The sequence below is a fragment of the Oncorhynchus gorbuscha genome, linkage group LG09 (assembly GCF_021184085.1).
Source record: "Oncorhynchus gorbuscha isolate QuinsamMale2020 ecotype Even-year linkage group LG09, OgorEven_v1.0, whole genome shotgun sequence".
Lineage (NCBI taxonomy): Eukaryota > Metazoa > Chordata > Actinopteri > Salmoniformes > Salmonidae > Oncorhynchus > Oncorhynchus gorbuscha.
The window spans coordinates 16,319,101-16,340,228 of NC_060181.1; the positions used below are offsets into that span (position 1 = coordinate 16,319,101).

The window sequence follows — 21,128 nt, forward strand, 5'->3', positions numbered from 1 at the left end:
TGGCCCTGTCCGGGGGTGTCCTCGGATGGGGCCACAGTGTCTCCTGACCCCTCCTGTCTCAGCCTCCAGTATTTATTGTTGCAGTAGTTTATGTGTCGGGGGGCTAGGGTCAGTTTGGTATATCTGGAGTACTTCTCCTGTCCTATTCGGTGTCCTGTGTGAATGTAAGTGTGCTCTCTCTAAGTCTCTCTTTCTCTCTTTCTCTCTCTCGGAGGACCTGAGCCCTAGGACCATGCCTCAGGACTACCTGACATGATGACTCCTTGCTGTCCCCAGTCCACCTGGCCGTGCTGCTGCTCCAGTTTCAACTGTTCTGCCTTATTATTATTGTGCCATGCTGGTCATCTATGAACATTTGAACATCTTGGCCATGTTCTGTTATAATCTCCACCCGGCACAGCCAGAAGAGGACTGGCCACCCCACGTAGCCTGGTTCCTCTCTAGGTTTCTTCCTAGGTTTTGGCCTTTTAGGGAGTTTTTCCTAGCCACCGTGCTTCTACACCTGCATTGCTTGCTGTTTGGAGTTTTAGGCTGGGTTTCTGTACAGCATTTTGAGATATCAGCTGATGTACAAAGGGCTATATAAATACATTTGATTTGATTTGATTTTATGGTAATAAATGGCTAGCCACTTGTGTGTGTCTACTCTTACAAGAATCTCTGAAGTTACAATACAGCCTACATAGTTCCACAGGGTTTCGTAAGCTGTGTCTGAAGGTAGACTGTGTCTGAAGGTAGACTGTGTGTGAAGGTAGACTGTGTCTGAAGGTAGCCTGTTCCTGAAGGTAGACTGTGTCTGAAGGTAGACTGTGTCTCAAGGTAGACTGTGTTCTGAAGGTAGACTGTGTCTGAAGGTAGACTGTGTGTGAAGGTAGACTGTGTCTGAAGGTAGACTGTGCTCTGAAGGTAGACTATGTCGGAAGGTAGTCTATGTCTATCTTTCAGAAGAAGATTGTGGTACTTTAGCAAGTGTAACACATCTTCAGAAGTTGTTGTTCTTTGATTTATTATAATTTCCTTCAGTGTCTATGGGGCATGCTAATGAGCGCAAAGATCCTAACCACTGTGATAAAAGGATGATTTGCATTTAGCGCTGCACACCAACAGCCAGGCATTCTGCTTGGCACCTAGCCTGGGCGCCAACTTGACTAACACAGCTAATGCTAATGCTAAGATGGATGGCCTTCCTGGATCATTAACTACAGATGGAGGAACAGTGGTCCCAGACAACCCTTTCTCATTAGAGAATGCAAGAGAGAGAGAGAGAGAGAGAGCACATGAGAGAGAGACAGGGAGGGATTGAGTGGGATTGAGTGAGAGAAAAGAGAGATTTTGGATTCTTTCCAAATGTCCCCTTAGAAGGTAACAGGTAGTGTTTATAGTGCAGATAGAAAGAAACCAGGGGAGGAGGGGATGTGGTGGATGGAGAGGGTGGTAAAGGAGGTAGAGAGGAGGTGTGTTGTAACTTACCGCCTCTGCCTTGGGGCCCATCATTCCTGGGTAACCCCTCAATCCCATAGGACCCTATGAGATGGAGAGAAAGCGAGAGTTGAAATAAAGGACATCCTGTCAACGTTGCACGAGTAAAAACGACTTAACATCTGTATTTTATTCTCACAACATTCTAACAACATATGTGCTCTGACCATATTGCTGTACTATAATGTATACATAACATTGTTAACATAGATAAAGTTCATTACCGGGGGTCCTGGAATTCCCTGCTCACCAGAGATGCCGACCTCTCCCTTCGTACCCTGAGAAAGAGAGAAAAAGCGTGCGCGAGAGAGTGAGAGAGAGAGACAGACAGACAGACAGACAGACAGACAGACAGACAGACAGACAGACAGACAGACAGACAGACAGACAGACAGACAGACAGACAGACAGACAGACAGACAGACAGACAGACAGACAGACAGACAGACAGACAGACAGACAGTGAGAAACAGAAATAAATTAAAGTGTGACAATAACATTTCATGCATGTATCTATCGTGAGCTGTAACTTCTGCTACTACATAACTCCTCAGTAAATAACAGCCAACTGAAGACAGTAGAATAAAGTGTTCTCTGTGTGACACCAGGGAGTGTTCTCTGTATGATGACCAGGGAGTGTTCTCTGTATGATGGCCAGGGAGTGTTCTCTGTATGATGGACAGGGAGTCTACTCTGTGTGATACCAGGGAGTGTTCTCTGTGTGATACCAGGGAGTGTTTTCTGTGTGATGGCCAGGGAGTGTACTCTGTATGATGGCCAGGGAGTGTTATCTGTGTGATACCAGAGAGTGTTCTCTGTATGATGGCCAAGGAGTGTTCTCTGTATGATGACCAGGGAGTGTTCTCTGTATGATGGCCAGGGAGTGTTCTCTGTATGATGGCCAGGGAATCTACTCTGTGTGATACCAGGGAGTGTTCTCTGTGTGATACCAGGGAGTGTTTTCTGTGTGATGGCCAGGGAGTGTACTCTGTATGATGACCAGGGAGTGTTCTCTGTATGATGGCCAGGGAGTCTACTCTGTGTGATACCAGGGAGTGTTCTCTGTGTGATGGCCAGGGAGCGTTCTGTATGATGGCCAGTGAGTGTACTCTGTGTGATGGCCAGGGAGTGTTCTCTGTGTGATGGCCAGGGAGTGGACTCTGTATGATGGCCAGGGAGTGTTCTCTGTATGATGGCCAGGGAGTGTTCTCTGTGTGATGGCCAGGGAGTGTTCTCTGTGTGATGGCCAGGGAGTGTTCTCTGTGTGATGGCCAGGGAGTGTTCTCTGTGTGATGGCCAGGGAGTGTCTCTATCTAACTGAGCTGTGATCAGCATAGCCAGACTGAGACAGACAGCCAGACAGACAGTCAGTCAGTCAGTCAGACAGGCAGAGTGCAGATCAGGTGCTAAACCTTCCTGGCTGAAAGAGTGTCTCAGGTACTACTGGGGCTCATTAGTTATGCTTAATGCTTCAGGCCGAGTCGGCCACTCTAACACCTACTCTCTTATCCACTCCACATGTACCTGGCTCTCAACCATCCCTTTCATCTGGGCTCGCTGCGTGATGCCTGGCTGCCCTGGCCAGGCCTGACTAATCACATCCAAATTAGTGCCAGTCGTGCCTCATTAGCGCTAAGCCTGCTTCATCTACTGGTCATGTGTGTGTGTTTTATTGGAAGCATGAAAAAGACTGCTTTTCACACCACTGAAGTATTGTAAGATATTGTTTTCAAATATAAATGCTTCAGATAGATCCCGGATCAAAACACAGATAGGCTGAAACATAAAGAAACAGACAGTCAGCCGGTCAGATAGACAGACTATTTAGGACTCACCAGTTTCCCAATGCTGCCAGGCTCTCCCAGCACACCAGCACGACCTTTGTGTCCCTAGAACAGAATAGTTAGTTAGTTTACAGATATAACAATCAATCAATCATGAACTATTTATTCAGTTGATAAATTACATCTCCACCGACAGGAATACTGTACACAGATGACAGAATAACCTTATTTCAGGTCTTAATGGGTAAATATCTAGTTTTTCTCATGATGAGGACATACCTTGACCCCCTGCAGTCCCTGGGGACCCTTAGGCCCTGCTGGGCAGTTGATTGGACACTATAGAGAGAGAGGGGTGAGAGAGAGAGAGAGAGAGAGAGAGAGAGAGAGAGAGAGAGAGAGAGAGAGAGAGAGAGAGAGAGAGAGAGAGAGAGAGAGAGAGAGAGAGAGAGAGAGAGAGAGAGAGAGAGAGAGAGAGAGAGAGGATGAAGGGTCGAGGGGGGAAGGAGAGTGAGAACACCAAAGTAAAATTCAAAGTATAATTGAGTCTATTTCTCAGCCAAAAGCAAACAAAGTGGCCAATTGATCAGTGTGCTGACTTTCTTTTTCTATGGGTGTCAAATCCCCAGCAAGGCATCACATTATGAGGGACTTGGATTAAGGAGAAAACTAAGGGAGGGATGAAAGAGGGACATGAATGAAGGGAGAGAGGAGATCGAAGGAGGACTGGGAATCCTCTTTCGGTGTTAGATGAAAGGAGAGAGAGGGATGAGAGCAAGAGTGTAAACCGTCTCAGTGACAAAGCCCCTATCTCTAATGAGAGATAGGGAGGAGAACAGAGGAGTGGAATTTATCTCCCCTATGTTGGGCACTCAGCATAGGACTTGACTTAGGACTTGTACCGATAGGGGTTTAGTGACGGCGTACCGGAAAGTTCTGTGTCTATATATCACAAGCTACAACCAGATTGCCAGGAGCTCTAGGTTTGAGGATGGATCCTATAGGCTTGGGCTAGGAGTTACTGCTTTGTAAGGCTTAATTAGGGTCAACTGTAAGGTATTAAGCCAGGGGAAAGGAGCTATCCAAGGGGCAAGGCCAGAAGACTGAAATAGACTAGAACAGGTACAAAGAGAAGAGATAAACGATGAGGATGGGTGGAGGTGTGGCGGGATCTTACCTGGAAGTCTGCACTGCCCTCCTCTCCTCCCAAGAACTTCCCCGGAGGACCCTGGAGACAGATTGAGAAGGGGGAGAAAGAAAGAAAGAAAGAAAGAAAGAAAGAAAGAAAGAAAGAAAGAAAGAAAGAAAGAAAGAAAGAAAAAGATAAAAAAAAAAGAAAGAAAAAGATAAAAAGAAAAAAGAAAGAAAGAAAGAAAGAAAGAAAAACAAAGAAAAAAGATAAAAAGAAAAAAGAAAGAAAAAGATAAAAAGAAAAAAGAAAGAAAGAAAGAAAGAAAGAAAGAAAGAAAGAAAGAAAGAAAGAAAGAAAGAAAGAAAAAAAGAAAGAAAGAAAGAAAGAGGAAGGGAAACAGATACAGATATTCTGTTTAACACAGTAAGGGGGCAGCTGTTCTGAGTGTGTGTATACTGAATTAGAGTAAAGCATGCCTCCCTGGGCTGAGGTATGCAGGGAGCAGTGAGATGAGACAGGGGAGACAGATCTAATGGGAATGTATTTACTCTGCAACACCGGTAAACCAAAACAAATAGACTCCCCATGGCTGGGAGCATCACTCTATGAGGCTGCTCCCCACCTGAAATCCCTCATGGAGAGATACTGTATACCTTGTAGAATAGACTGGGGAGCTAAGATACACACACTGCACAATGTAGAGTTGATGTTGCATTGAGCTGCTCTGCTACACTGAGAATGTGGCGGTCAGCTGGACTGGGATTACTGGGTTATTGCTGGAACACTGGTTTCTTGCTTGTAATTAAACGTTGTTATTTTGTGTTAAGTTACTTGTTTCTTACTACATTTTCCTGGTTTCTTGGTGATTTTAAGTAGCTGGTTTCTAGGTGTGTCCTTGCTGGTTTTTACTAATACTAGATGTTTGTTTACTGGGTTATTGCTGGTTTTAGGTGTGTACTTACTGGTATTTACTAGTTCTAAGTGTTTATTTACTGGTTTCTTGCTGGTTCTAGATGTAAACATACTGGTTTTCCTGGGGGTCCTGGAATTCCTGGAGGTCCAGGTTCTCCCAATATGCCCTGAGAGAAGAGGGAGGAAAACGAGGGTGGGAATTAGATGAGAGATAAAGAGTATCTAACATATTACATAACGTGTGCTATCAGACATAAGACAACAACGGTCTTCTTTGACAAAAATGGTGAGGGTCTTACCGTAGGTCCAGTCTGTCCAATCTCACCGGGAAGGCCGATTGGGCCTGGGGCTCCCTAAAGAGAGAGAGAGAGAGAGAGAGAGAGAGAGAGAGAGAGAGAGAGAGAGAGAGAGAGAGAGAGAAGAGAGAGAGAGAGAGAGAGAGAGAGAGAGAGAGAGAGAGAGAGAGAGAGAGAGAGAGAGAGAGAGAGAGAGAGAGAGAGAGAGAGGGAGAGAGCACAGATTATGTCAGTCCTGGGCTCTGACAGTAAATCTCAGTAAGACAAAAATAACAGTGTTCCAAAAAGGTCCAGTCGCCAGAACCACGAAAACAAATTCCATCTAGACACTGTTTTCCTAGATCACAAACTATACATACCTTGGCCTAAACATCAGCGCCACAGGTAACTTTCACAAAGCTGTGAACGATCTGAGAATCAAGGCACGAAGGGCATTCTATGCCATCAAAAGGAATATAAAATTCAACATACCAATTAGGATCTGGCTAAAAATACTTGAATCAGTTATAGAACCCAATTGCCCTTTATGGTTGTGAGGTCTGGGGTCCGCTCACCAACCAAGACTTCACAAAATGGGACAAACACCAAATTGAGACTCTGCATGCAGAATTCTGCAAAAATATCCTCCGTGTACAACGTAGAACAAATTATCAAAATCCTTTAAAATTTTACAACCATCTAAAAATAAGTGATTCCCAAACCTTCCATAACAAAGCCATCACCTAAAGAGAAATGAACATGGAGAAGAGCCGACTAAGCAAGCTGGTCGTGGGGCTCTGTTCACAAACACAAACACACCCCACAGAGACCCAGGACAGCAACACAATTAGACCCAAGCAAATCATGAGAAACAAAAGATAATTACTTGACACATTGGAAAGAATTAACAAAAAAACAGAGCAAACTAGAATGCTATTTGGCCCTAAACAGAGAGTACACAGTGGCAGAATACCTGACCACTGTGACTGACCCAAACTTAAGGAAAGCTTTGACTATGTACAGACTCAGTGAGCATAGCCTTGCTATTGAGAAAGGCCGCCGTAGGCAGACCTGGTTCTCAAGAGAAGACAGGCTATGTGCACACTGAGTTCTGGGGTCCGCTCACCAACCAAGACTTCACAAAATGGGACAAACACCAAATTGAGACTGCATGCAGAATTCTGCAAAAATATCCTCCGTGTACAACGTAGAGCAGCAAATAATGCATGCAGAGCAGAATTAGGCCGATACCCACTAATAATCAAAATCCAGAAAAGAGACGTTAAATTCTACAACCACCTAAAAGGAAGCGAATCCCAAACCGTCCATAACAAAGCTATCACCTACAGAGAGATGAACCTGGAGAAGAGTCCCCTAAGCAATCTGGTCCTGGGGCTCTGTTCACAAACACAAACATACCCCACAGAGACCCAGGACAGCAGCACAATTAGACCCAACCAAATCATGAGAAAACAAAAAGATAATTACTTCACACATTGGAAAGAATTATCAAAAAGACAGAGCAAACTAGAATGCTATTTGGCCCTAAACAGAGAGTACACAGTGGCAGAATACCTGACCACTATGAATGACCCTAAACAGAGAGTACACTGTGGCAGAATACCTGACCACTGTGACTGACCCAAACTTAAGGAAAGCTTTGACTATGTACAGAGTCAGTGAGCATAGCCTTGCTATTGAGAAAGGTCACAGTAGCCAGACATGGCTCACAAGAGAAGACAGGCTATGTGCTCAGTGCCCACAAAATGAGGTGGAAACTGAGCTGCACTTCCTAACCTCTTGCCCAATGTATGACCATATTAGAGAGACATATTTCCCTCAGATTACACAGATCCACAAAGAATTCGAAAACAAATCCAATTTTGATAAACTCCCATATCTACTGGGTGAAACACCACAGTGTGACATCACAGAAGCAAGATGTGTGACCTGCCGCAACAAGAAAAGGGCAACCAGTGAAGAACAAACACCATTGTAAATACAACCCATATTTATGCTTATTTATTTTCCCTTGTGTACTTTAACCATTTGTACATTGTTAAAACACTATATAATATGACATTTGTAATGTCTTTATTGTTTTGAAACTTCTGTATGTGTAATGTTTACTGTACATTTTTGTTTATTTCACTTTTGTATATTATCTACCTCACTTGCTTTGGCAATGTTAACACATGTTTCCCATGCCAATAAAGCCCCTTGAATTGAATTGAGAGAGAGAGACAGACAGAGACAGACAGAGACAGACAGAGACAGAGAGACAGAGAGACAGATAGATAGATAGATAGATAGATAGATAGATAGATAGATAGATAGATAGATAGATAGATAGATAGATAGATAGATAGATAGATAGATAGATAGATAGATAGATAGATAGATAGATAGTCAGAGAGGAGGATATTTATCCTTTGGGTAGAAGAGGATACACTACCAGTGTAATTGAGTTCAGAATAATATTTAACTTGTGACTTTAATTCTTTATAATAAAAAAATACTGACTTACAGCCAGTCCAGGCAGTCCGGGTCCCTGCAGGGAGGGAAAGGGGATTAGAGATTAGTTAAGTCTAAGTATAATCGTATAATCACAAACAAATGTGCATAATGAGTCATGTATGATTTGTTTAAACAATTATCTTCTGTTATTTCAATTAAGAGCATCTGTGTCTACGGAGGCAGAACACAATACAGACAGCAAGCATCAAGCTAACCCTGACTGAGACAATCAATGTGTGTTCAATGTGTCATAATAAGTGATGAAATGAAATATAAACAAAGAAATGAACGTAATTCAGTGATTCATCCATGCATATCACTGACTGACTCCACTCTGTCAATGTAGTTTGTCTAGTAGTCGGTCAAATATAGCTACATAACACCACCTAGTGGTATTCTTCTGTAACTACACGTAGTCTTCCTCAACCTGCGAGAAAGACTTCATTCTTAACCACAGATCTAGGATCAGATTACCGCATGGCAAGCGGTACCGGAGCGCCAAGTCTACATCCAAAATGCTCCTTAACAGCTATATGCATAGTCCCTTTACCCCTACCTATATGTACAAATTACCTCAACTAGCCTGTACCCCTGCATATTGATTCAGTACCAGTGCCCCCTGTATATAGCCTCGTTATTGTTATTTTATAATGTTACTTTAATTGATTTTTTGATTTTTTTTTAACTTTAGATTATTTGGTAAATATTTTCTTAACTCTTCTTGAACTGCACTGTTGGTTAAGGGCTTGTACAAAAGCATTTCACGGTAAGGTCTACAGCAGTTGTATTCGGCGCATGTGACAAATACAATTTGATTTGATTTGAGCTAATAAGCAACTTTTCAACTACTTTTTAGCTACTTTGCAACCACATAGCATGTTAGTTAACCCTTCACCTAACCCTAACCTTAACCCTTTAACCTAACTCCTCCACTTGACCCTAACCCCTAACCCCAGTGAGCTAGCTAATTTTAGCCACCTAGCCGCCTAGCTAGAATTCATAACATATCATGTTTTGCAAATTCATAACATATAATGCACATTTTAATATGCAGCATATCATACAAAGTGGGTGATAGAGAACCACTAATTAATACATACCATTCAAAGTGGGTGATGGAGAACCACTAATTAATACATACCATTCAAAGTGGGTGATGGAGAACCACTAATTAATACATACCATTCAAAGTGGGTGATGGAGAACCACTAATTAATACATACCATTCAAAGTGGGTGATGGAGAACCACTAATTAATACATACCATTCAAAGTGGGTGATGGAGAACCACTAATTAATACATACCATTCAAAGTGGGTGATGGAGAACCACTAATTAATACATACCATTCAAAGTGGGTGATGGAGAACCACTAATTAATACATACCATTCAAAATGGGTGATGGAGAACCACTAATTAATACATACCATTCAAAGTGGGTGATGGAGAACCACTAATTAATACATACCATTCAAAGTGGGTGATGGAGAACCACTAATTAATACATACCATTCAAAGTGGGTGATGGAGAACCACTAATTAATACATACCATTCAAAGTGGGTGATGGAGAACCACTAATTAATACATACCATTCAAAGTGGGTGATGGAGAACCACTAATTAATACATACCATTCAAAGTGGGTGATGGAGAACCACTAATTAATACATACCATTCAAAGTGGGTGATGGAGAACCACTAATTAATACATACCATTCAAAGTGGGTGATGGAGAACCACTAATTAATACATACCATTCAAAGTGGGTGATGGAGAACCACTAATTAATACATACCATTCAAAGTGGGTGATGGAGAACCACTAATTAATACATACCATTCAAAGTGGGTGATGGAGAACCACTAATTAATACATACCATTCAAAGTGGGTGATGGAGAACCACTAATTAATACATACCATTCAAAGTGGGTGATGGAGAACCACTAATTAATACATACCATTCAAAGTGGGTGATGGAGAACCACTAATTAATACATACCATTCAAAGTGGGTGATGGAGAACCACTAATTAATACATACCATTCAAAGTGGGTGATGGAGAACCACTAATTAATACATACCATTCAAAGTGGGTGATGGAGAACCACTAATTAATACATACCATTCAAAGTGGGTGATGGAGAACCACTAATTAATACATACCATTCAAAGTGGGTGATGGAGAACCACTAATTAATACATACCATTCAAAGTGGGTGATGGAGAACCACTAATTAATACATATCATACAAAGTGTAACATATAATACCAAATGCTCTGAGACCAGGTTGGGGGAAAACCCTGGGCCCTAATTATGACGGAGGATTAGTCCCTGTGGTTTTGTAGTGATCAGGTTATATGTAGTTTGTACTGAACAGTACTCAGGTTCTGTTGAGCCTGTTAGTACTTACAGTGGGTCCAGGTTCACCACCAGGTCCAGGCTGGCCCTGTAGAAAACAACAACAACAACATGAGGGTTTATTCTCTCACAGTTCACTACAGACATCCAATGGCTGACTACTATGACCTGACATAGCCTGGTTGACAGCCTGTTTCTGCTTCGGTAACAGACTGGCACCTAGGCTAGTAGTCTAGCTGTCATTCCAGTTCACTTCTGGCGCGTTTTCAATCAACCAGAGCAGAGCAAAGAGAGGATTCAGAAAAGGTGTCCGTGAGGAGAAGAAGGAAGGCACTTTAGACCAGTGGGCCTGAACTGGTTTTGCCTCTGGACTCAAATTGAACCAGTCTTAGTAAAATAGTCGCTTCATATTTACCAAAATGCAACCTGGAAAACAATTTTTTTGATGTTATATTGATAGTAAATGTAGCAATTATATGGCAAGGGAACAACATTCCTACCTTTTTAATTCAATAACTCCATATTGCTCATATTGTTGATGAAGAATGTTGGTAAGCTCACTGATTTGAGACCACTAAATCAGCCCGATCTGCTATATAGCGCTGCTAATAACTCTACATTGAAAATACTTAGGTTGAAGGAAAATAGTTCAGAGATAAAACCATTTTAAAATGTAGGTTCATTATACTTTCTACATGCTTTCTAACTGGTTTAAGTCGTTTAAGTTAAGACTGGAGTCTTTTTTCATTATTAAAACAAAAAAAAACGTTTCACTCAGAAACTACCGAGCCGTGACCCAAATTTGAGAATCATTGCTTTGGACTATTGAGATGCGCCATCTTACTTTAGGTCCAGGGTTCCCGATAGGGCCGCCGTCTCCCTTTGGTCCCATCAAACCCTGTAGAGACGGAGTGATGAAGAGAGAGAGCGAGGGTAAAGAAGAAACAAAAATATTCATTTGGAATTAGTCTCATACAACAAGTGCAGGTAGGGATTTCTGCGTGAGACCTAAATTCCCATTATAACAGTGGAACAGTGGTCTGATTGGATTTGACACGTCCAGATAATCAGCAGGAAAACAAATCCCTGTGGAATGTCTCTCAGCGTGTGACTCTGGAACGAGCAGATTGACTTCCTAGTCCCTTGGTTAGAGCGAAGCAGTTTCCTCAAAACAGCCGCCTTCATTCATTACAACATGAAGCTCAGTCTTTCTAGCTTGTTTAAAATATATTAATGCATCAGGATTTACATCAATGCTTTTCTTTTCCTGGAGGTTTCTCCAAACACACACAAACACACAAACACACACATACACAAACACACACACACAAACACACTCACTGCATGGTCGGAACTAGAAGCACAAGCATTTCGCTACACGCGCATTAACATCTGCTTATGTGTATGTGACAAACAAAATTCGATTTGATTTGAAACACACAAACTCTCTCTTTCTCTCTCTCCCTCTCTCTCTCTCTCTCTCTCCCTCTCTCTCTCTCTCTCTCTCTCTCTCTCTCTCTCTCTCTCTCTCTCTCTCTCTCTCTCTCTCTCTCTCTCTCTCTTCTCTCTCTCTCCTCTCTCTTTCTTTTTCTCTCTTTCTCTTTCTCTCTTTCTCTCTCTCTATTTTTCTCTTGTTTCTCTTGTTTCTCTTGTTCTTCTTCACAAGCTCATCCTTTTTCAATCTCGTTTTGTAACGCTCTCTCACACACTCCGCATCTAATAGATAGAAGACTTACGTCAATGCCGTTCTCTCCGGGACGTCCATCTGGACCAGGCTCACCTGGGTCCCCCTTCAACCCCTACAAACAGAGATCAGGTATACACACACATCAGAGATGTTGAGTAAGGTGCATGAACACCCTTGAACATGCATACACAGTAACTTACTTGTGGGCCAGAAGGTCCAGGAGGTCCTTTTTCCCCCTGTGAAGAGAGAGGAACCAAAACGAGAGACATGATGTTAACTATTTGTTCATACGTTGTATGTTAGCTACTTTTAGAAATTGATGAATGAAAATCAGTTTATGTAGAAGATGTTGAAGTATTTGGGCTCTATTCAATCTGTATCGAAGTTCAGCATTACAGTGTGAATGAAATGTTCCTGCATTTTTTTATTTAACTAGGCAAGTCAGTTAAGAACAAATTCTTATTTACAATGACAGCCTAGGAACAGTGGGTTAACTGTCTTGTTCAGGGGCAAAACAACAGACTTTTACCTTGTCAGCTCAGGGATTTGATCTAGCAACCTTTCAGTTACTGACCCAACACACTAGGCTACCTATGCCACTGCAGTCACAGTAAGCGCTACATATGTTGGCTCAATTGTAAATTACCTTTACATTTCTTCAACGATACAGATTGAATAGAATCCTTGATGACAGCCCATTGTTGCTCTTGAGGGATTGGTGGAACCTCCACTGACCCTGCCAGAAGGCTATGGCTGCATCTCAATATTCCAGAATTACTTCCTTGCCTAATCTCCTTTCCTCAACCAGAACAAACTTTTACTTTAAGTGCTGGACAAGTGAAATCAAATTCCTAGTAGGCAACCTCCACATGGCTGCCACCTAGCCAATGTTTCAAGTCAGGGATAAGACAGATAATGTAAGGAGAGGAGACAAGGAGAGTAGACAAGGAGAGGAAGCCACTTTAGACTATTGAGTTGCATCCTAGGTAGTGACATCAACCTTTTGCGTATTCACCAATCCAGTTCACCCCACATATCTGCAAGGGTCGGTTTGTCACACGTGGAGAGGAGGATGGGTGAAAATGTTTATTTTAAAATCCAGCCGTGACTGACAGCTCATGGTTACTCCGCCCTCGAGGTGGAGTTAGGGAACTTTCCAATCACGATAGGACTAGGTAGGTAACTATAGTGGAAACTAGGTGGAGCTATTGCTGACACCTAACACACTCAAGTCAACATCGGAGAGTGAATAAGAGCACGGGGGAGTGAACAACGTATTATCTGCAGCCAGCTCCTGTGGATCAGAATTGGGTTTCACCGCACTCCCATTCCAGCCCACCCTTTGGTGACATCACATATCATAGCAGATAAATGTATGACCCTGGGGCCCTTTCCATTCCGAGTTCCAACCCAGAAGAGGTGATCCATGTTCCCATCAAACATTAACCTGCCAGTCCATAGCCTTCCATTAGTTGGAAAGAGAATGAGCTTCTATGTCCAACTCAGCGAGGGCATTGACATATCCAAAACCATTCACGTTAACAGTATATCTATGTGGCTTTGGGGGAGAAACATCTCTCCTACTAATCGCATTGGATACAATCCTACCTTGTAACATCACATTCCTTTTGAATCATACAGGAAGAGGCTCACACATTAGGGGTTTTCCTTCTCCATTCATGGTCTAATTCTGTATTCTCAACATGTTTTCAGAACCTGGCTTTGCTTAGACTGAGAATACCTCAAAGGTATCACATTACCGCGATATTAGCACAAACCCCTCTCTTGGGATGGAGGGAAAGCTCCCGACTCAAAGACCTCTCTCACTGTGGGAAACAGAGCTCTTTTGTGCCGCCCTCTGGTGGTACAACCGCGTTACTACCACAGCGTGCTCTGTTAGGTACAATGCCTGTCTTTGTGACAACCTGTTGGCGCTGGGTGACGCGGAGGGAATACTCACATCAATGCCATCAGACCCGGGGGTGCCAGAGGGACCGGGCGGACCGGGATTGCCTTGAGGTCCTGGAGGACCGTTCTGGAAGAAATTAGAACAAAATGGAAGGTTTAGAAATGTGCAAAGGTTTTTTAGAGAATTATTCGGGCTTAGAATGTATCACTTCTTGACATTCATTCAATTGGATACCTGTTATTTTCATACTGGCAAGTTTTGGGATTTTTGTGCCATTTTACTGTAAGCTTTTTGATAATGGAGACATGGCTAGTTTTGGAACAGGTGCTAATTGATGAAGGGACAACAATGTGAGGCAATCACACATTATCAAGTGTCATCATACTTCAATCACACATTATCAAGTGTCATCATACTTCAATCACACATTATCAAGTGTCATCATACTTCAATCACACATTATCAAGTGTCATCATACTTCAATCACACATTATCAAGTGTCATCATACTTCAATCACACATTATCAAGTGTCATCATACTTCAATCACACTTCATGTGAATAAAATCCTGTAAACAAGACCAAATCATCATAAACACAAAGTAATTGAATCACCTAGAAACATCACCCCTACCCCTCACATCTTTACATAAACCGTGTAACACCAATTCAAATCCAATACCCCTGGTAGCCTATATGGAACGATTTAAAAACATGTATAAACTATCCAGAGCTCATGAGAAAAAATAGGATTGATGAACAAGGTTCTCTTTCTGATATGGAAGTGAACATCATGAGGCTGGGAATGTTTACCAAGACCCTCTCCCGTCCCATCCCCTTCTTTTGGGAACGCAGGATTTTTCAATCGATTCCAATCTGCTTCAACCAGTCACAACACAGAATCCTCATGCAGTGTAGAAATGTATTCCAGAATTGCCAATCATTCTGAAAAAAGGTTGGGAATTCCACACAAGGATCCTGTTTGTTCAGATAGATCCACTGGTAACTTTCTATTGGATAGCAGGTGGGTGTGATTTGATGGAGGGTATCAATCAGGTCTGTCATTCCGCGTGTGGTATGTGTGTTTGAATAGTGGTAAAGAGACTGGGTGTCTTGACTGGGTGTCTTGAATACACGGCCTGTGTGTGTGTGTGTCCAGCTGAATTCCAGTTGTGAATCTATACCTCTATGGTTCTCTCCTGAATCTCCTTTTTGGAAAAACAAAAATGGTAAATCGGTCCATGTTATGTATGCACTCCAACTTTTGTTCAGGAATATCCGTCCATATGAAAAAGGAGACAGTTCCATTCTTCATCCATATTCAGGAAGAATCACTGTCCACAGAATCAAGGGCCATAGTCCAAAGTAGGAAGATACATGTACAATGCCACATTACACAACACACACAGTTCACAGCTGATCTTCATCCAGCTCTAGACTCTTCATCACAATGACGATGACAATGATGAAACACTCAAGCTCTGAAACACCATTCTGATCGTTCATTCTTCTGAAACAACCCAATTCCAAAATGTTGTTTTCCAACCACCACTAGCCAGTGTGACAACAAAACCAAAGCAAGCACAGCAGTTCCCCTAGCAACCCCCTTTGACCTCCACCCCCAGTCCCTCTCTTACAGTCCCTCTCATACGCCAGCCAGAGCCACCCTAATGTGGGTACAGTCCTAACCTCCCCTGTCCACTCCACTCACCACTTGGGCCAGAGCCAGGCACAGAGTCTGCAGGATGACCCAGCTCTTCAACACTGCCGAGAGTCCAGACATGATCCCTCTCTCCTCTCCCACTCTCTCTCTTCAGTACTAAATCCTCTCTTCTATCGCTTTATCCCTCTCCCCTGTCCTCTCCTTCAAGCCGGGGACAGAAACTGTAAGGAATCCAAAGGGGGATGTGTGCAGCCCCAAAAATTCCACCTACAAAAATAGTGTCAAGGAATGGTTGGATGGAGGGATGGGTGGGATGAGAGAGGTGTAACCCAGCCCTACAGCCTGCCCCAGTGGACATAGGACTTCCTGAAAGCCCCCTACACCAACACAGAGACACACACCGATACATACACACCACGCAGACACACACACAGACACACACACACACACACACACACACACACACACACACACACACACACACACACACACACACACACACACACACACACACACACACACACACACACACACACACACACACACACACACACACACACACACACACAGAGAGACACACACACACACACACAGAGAGACACACACACAGAGACACACACACAGAGACACACACACACACACACAGATAGAGAGACACACACAAACACACACACACAGAGACACACACACAGAGAGAGACACACACACACAGTGAGAGAGACACACCGAGGCACACACACACACACACACACACACACACACACACACACACATTCACCTCACAGCTCATTGCCATTGTGGGTGGGGGCTGACACAGCTGCACTTATGAATAATGTATCCCCATAGACAGGTTCCCACAAGCTCATTGGACAAGCACAGCCGCTGCTCATGAATATGCACAGCCAGGTTCCCACATACTGATTGGACACAGCTGCTACCTAGCAGAAGGGGAGTTCCTGAGTGACTGAAATGTGAGTGTTATGCCCCAAACTACATTAACTCTCCCACTTCCGCCCCATAAGCAATATTGTAGAAGCTCCACCTTGCCTTCTGATTGGCTTGAATTTCTGCCATATTTCTAACATCTATACACGTCTACCAACAGTGCTTAGGAGCTAGGGCTTGTTTCTGGACAGGCTTAATACCATTCAAACATCTCCCTCTCTCACAACTTGTGTGTGTGTGTGTGTGTGTGTGTGTGTGTGTGTGTGTGTGTGTGTGTGTGTGTGTGTGTGTGTGTGTGTGTGTGTGTGTGTGTGTGTGTGTGTGTGTGTGTGTGTGTGTGTGTGTGTGTGTGTGTGTGTGTGTGTGTGTGTGTGTGTGTGTGTGTGTGTGTGTGTGTGTGTTTGTGTGTGTGTGTGTGTGTGTGTGTGTGTGTGTGTGTGTGCGTGCGTGCGTGCGTGCGTGCGTGCGTGCGCGCGTGTGTGTTCTGCCCTATGCCAGCCTTTCACATAGGAGTGTCGAGTCTCTCACTATTTTCTCAGTGAGTTTTCTCTGTGATAAACTAGGTCAAGTGTGTTGCATTATGGGCATTTGTCAGACTTGTGCCTACATGACGACTGCATGACCTTTACTAAAACCCCGTGATCAAAGGTTGTAAAGTTTGACCTCAGTCGATTGCATATTTCTGCAGTTGCTCTTCAACGACTTTGTGACTGAAAGAGTAACCAACTTTGCCGCAATTCAGGTATGAAGGCTAAAAGCAACTGACTGCAGACAACAGTCGAGGAGTTAAGTTGGGGGAGATGCATCTGCAACAGCTGAAAGTCGGACACTAATGGGGTTTTTCAACAGCAAGGCTCAGAACAACACAAGTTGGACCATTTGTATCTTATACTGCAGCTCGAACACATCCATATGTTGTAGAGATGCTGTCACTTCTTACATTTAGCAGATGGTATTTCACAAATTGATCTTACCTGTATCTAGTCTGCTCTCTCCTTTGATGAAATGCTGCTCTCTGTTGGTCATCTCTAGTTCCTTCATCTCTAGTTCCTTCATCTCTAGTTCCTTCATCTCTTGTTCCTTCATCTCTAGTTCCTTCATCTCTAGTTCCTTCATCTCTAGTTCCTTCATCTCTAGTTCCTTCATCTCTAGTTCCTTCATCTCTTGTTCCTTCATCTCTTATTCCTTCATCTCTTGTTCCTTCATCTCTAGTTCCTTCATCTCTAGTTCCTTCATCTCTAGTTCCTTCATCTCTAGTTCCTTCATCTCTAGTTCCTTCATCTCTTGTTCCTTCATCTCTTGTTCCTTCATCTCTTGTTCCTTCATCTCTAGTTCCTTCATCTCTAGTTCCTTCATCTCTTGTTCCTTCATCTCTTGTTCCTTCATCTCTAGTTCCTTCATCTCTAGTTCCTTCATCTCTAGTTCCTTCATCTCTAGTTCCTTCATCTCTAGTTCCTTCATCTCTAGTTCCTTCATCTCTAGTTCCTTCATCTCTAGTTCCTTCATCTCTTGTTCCTTCATCTCTAGTTCCTTCATCTCTAGTTCCTTCACTTCTAGTTCCTTAATCTCTTGTTCCTTCATCTCTAGTTCCTTCATCTCTAGTTCCTTCATCTCTAGTTCCTTCATCTCTAGTTCCTTAATCTCTTGTTCCTTCATCTCTAGTTCCTTCATTTCTAGTTCCTTCATCTCTAGTTCCTTCATCTCTAGTTCCTTCATCTCTAGTTCCTTCAGTTCACATTATTCCAGAGTTGGGACAGTGGTTGCTCACTAACACCTAACCCTATGCTGGTGGTGTGTTTTGGAATAACATTATAGAAAATAATGATATTGAAGGACAATAATATGTTATTTCGTCGAGAGTGAATTATCCCATGTAAACATAAATAAACATGAAACATTCAATAGTAATGAGGTCCGTAGCAGTGACAGCTATTGTGGATGAAACCCATTTTGAGAGTAGAGTAACCGTGCCAGAGGAAAGTTCACCCATAATACCAAAATGTCACAAATGTAAACTTCAGGAATAATAGTGAATATAAGTAATAAACCACATGGCAGTAAGACACGTGAACAGTAATGCTCTGCAAGGACATTGTCAGGAATAATAGTGAATCTAAGTAATAAACCCCACGGCAGTAAGACACGTGAACAGTAATGCTCTGCAAGGACATTGTCAGGAATAATAGTGAATATAAGTAATAAACCCCACGGCAGTAAGACACGTGAACAGTAATGCTCTGCAAGGACATTGTCAGGAATAATAGTGAATATAAGTAATAAACCCCACGGCAGTAAGACACGTGAACAGTAATGCTCTGCAAGGACATTGTCAGGAATAATAGTGAATATAAGTAATAAACCCCACGGCAGTAAGACACGTGAACAGTAATGCTCTGCAAGGACATTGTCAGGAATAATAGTGAATATAAGTAATAAACCCCACGGCAGTAAGACACGTGAACAGTAATGCTCTGCAAGGACATTGTCAGAAATAATAGTGAATCTAAGTAATAAACCCCACGGCAGTAAGACACGTGAACAGTAATGCTCTGCAAGGACATTGTCAGGAATAATAGTGAATCTAAGTAATAAACCCCACGGCAGTAAGACACGTGAACAGTAATGCTCTGCAAGGGCATTGTCAGGAATAATAGTGAATATAAGTAATAAACCCCACGGCAGTAAGACACGTGAACAGTAATGCTCTGCAAGGACATTGTCAGGAATAATAGTGAATCTAAGTAATAAACCCCACGGCAGTAAGACACGTGAACAGTAATGCTCTGCAAGGACATTGTCAGGAATAATAGTGAATCTAAGTAATAAACCCCACGGCAGTAAGACACGTGAACAGTAATGCTCTGCAAGGACATTGTCAGGAATAATAGTGAATATAAGTAATAAACCCCACGGCAGTAAGACACGTGAACAGTAATGCTCTGCAAGGACATTGTCAGGAATAATAGTGAATATAAGTAATAAACCCCACGGCAGTAAGACACGTGAACAGTAATGCTCTGCAAGGACATTGTCAGGAATAATAGTGAATATAAGTAATAAACCCCACGGCAGTAAGACACGTGAACAGTAATGCTCTGCAAGGACATTGTCAGGAATAATAGTGAATATAAGTAATAAACCCCACGGCAGTAAGACACGTGAACAGTAATGCTCTGCAAGGACATTGTCAGGAATAATAGTGAATCTAAGTAATAAACCCCACGGCAGTAAGACACGTGAACAGTAATGATCTGCAAGGACATTGTTTGATCTCCCGATCAAATGCATATTTTTGGTTGGATTCTAACTTGAGATCCCTGCACTCAAAGTTTAGCTGAGATTTCGCACGTCAGTGTCTGCATGATGCACAAGTTCATGTTTATCTCAAGTTAGGATCAACCCTACAGTACTTGACAGAAAGACGTAGACTTATGTATTTAACAGGCAGAAACCAATACATTTTACAATCAAATCACGCTTTATTTATACAGCACATGGAATACAACAGACATGGAATGCAACACAATGTGCTTCACAGGAAAAAATGAAAGAAAACAATGAAAATCAAATCTGAAATATTTGCTACACAAGAAATATAACAAACAACATAACAATAAAAACTGAATGACTAAAAATGTTTATCCCAGATTGTAAAACATGTCCTTGCTGGTCCCCTTCCCTACACCCAAGACTTAAGATTCCTACCGCCAGCAAGCAAGGGGATTTTACAGTTCACCAGGCGATTTGCATTATTGGAGGGAAGGCCACACTCATAGAACCACTATGAGCCCTTGGCAGGCTGCTTTTGCATTTCTGGCATTTAGCCTCCACTCAGAGGACAGATATAAACCCTAGGCAACCCATCTAACCATGATTTAATTTGAAAGACAATAGCAAGGGATTTCTTTCATCTCAAATTCGGCCTGCCACCTTCCAGCTAACCATAGCCATTCAGAGGCTTCAAGCTATTTTTGTCGTGATTTTAATTTGCTTTTATTTATTTGCCAAATTAAAAACACAATAGAACCACACATGTGAATATAATGCATTTACAATCATTGAGGATGACACAAAAAAGTGATACACCTAATCATTTACAATTTAGGATTTCTTTTAACCTTTATTTTACTAGGCAAGTCAGTTAAGAACAAATTCTTATTTTCAATGACGGCCTAGGAACAGTGGGTTAACTGTCTGTTCAGGGGCAGAATGACAGATTTGTACCTTGTCAGCTCGGGGATTTGAACTTGCAACCTTTCCAGTTACTAGACCAACACTCTAACCACTAGGCTACCCTGCCGTCCCAAGATGAATGATATATTAATTATGCACCAAAATAGCCAACATTTTCAACATTGATTTAATATACTACATATTTGAGGCAATATAAATGGTTCCTTTCTAGCAATAAATACCACTCCCCAAACCGCCTCACCCACTTGAAGAAAAGTGTTGATCACTACTGCC

At 42.4% G+C, this 21,128-nt stretch overlaps 1 protein-coding gene across 1 annotated transcript in view; it reads right to left on the minus strand.

Annotated features, from left to right (window-relative positions):
* LOC124043196 (collagen alpha-2(IX) chain-like) overlaps nucleotides 1-15,997 on the minus strand; it is a 38,443-nt gene extending 22,446 nt beyond the window's left edge. The window contains exons 1-14 of the mRNA XM_046361494.1: nucleotides 15,765-15,997; nucleotides 14,106-14,180; nucleotides 12,346-12,381; nucleotides 12,195-12,257; nucleotides 11,303-11,356; nucleotides 10,511-10,546; nucleotides 8,107-8,130; nucleotides 5,604-5,657; nucleotides 5,418-5,471; nucleotides 4,438-4,488; nucleotides 3,543-3,599; nucleotides 3,315-3,368; nucleotides 1,704-1,757; nucleotides 1,471-1,524 (exon numbers count right to left, since the gene is read on the minus strand). Coding sequence (XP_046217450.1) covers nucleotides 1,471-1,524; nucleotides 1,704-1,757; nucleotides 3,315-3,368; nucleotides 3,543-3,599; nucleotides 4,438-4,488; nucleotides 5,418-5,471; nucleotides 5,604-5,657; nucleotides 8,107-8,130; nucleotides 10,511-10,546; nucleotides 11,303-11,356; nucleotides 12,195-12,257; nucleotides 12,346-12,381; nucleotides 14,106-14,180; nucleotides 15,765-15,836 — 738 coding nt within the window. The 5' untranslated portion in view covers nucleotides 15,837-15,997. The remainder of the gene's footprint in view (nucleotides 1-1,470; nucleotides 1,525-1,703; nucleotides 1,758-3,314; nucleotides 3,369-3,542; nucleotides 3,600-4,437; nucleotides 4,489-5,417; nucleotides 5,472-5,603; nucleotides 5,658-8,106; nucleotides 8,131-10,510; nucleotides 10,547-11,302; nucleotides 11,357-12,194; nucleotides 12,258-12,345; nucleotides 12,382-14,105; nucleotides 14,181-15,764) is intronic.
* Nucleotides 15,998-21,128: the final 5,131 nt, after the last annotated feature.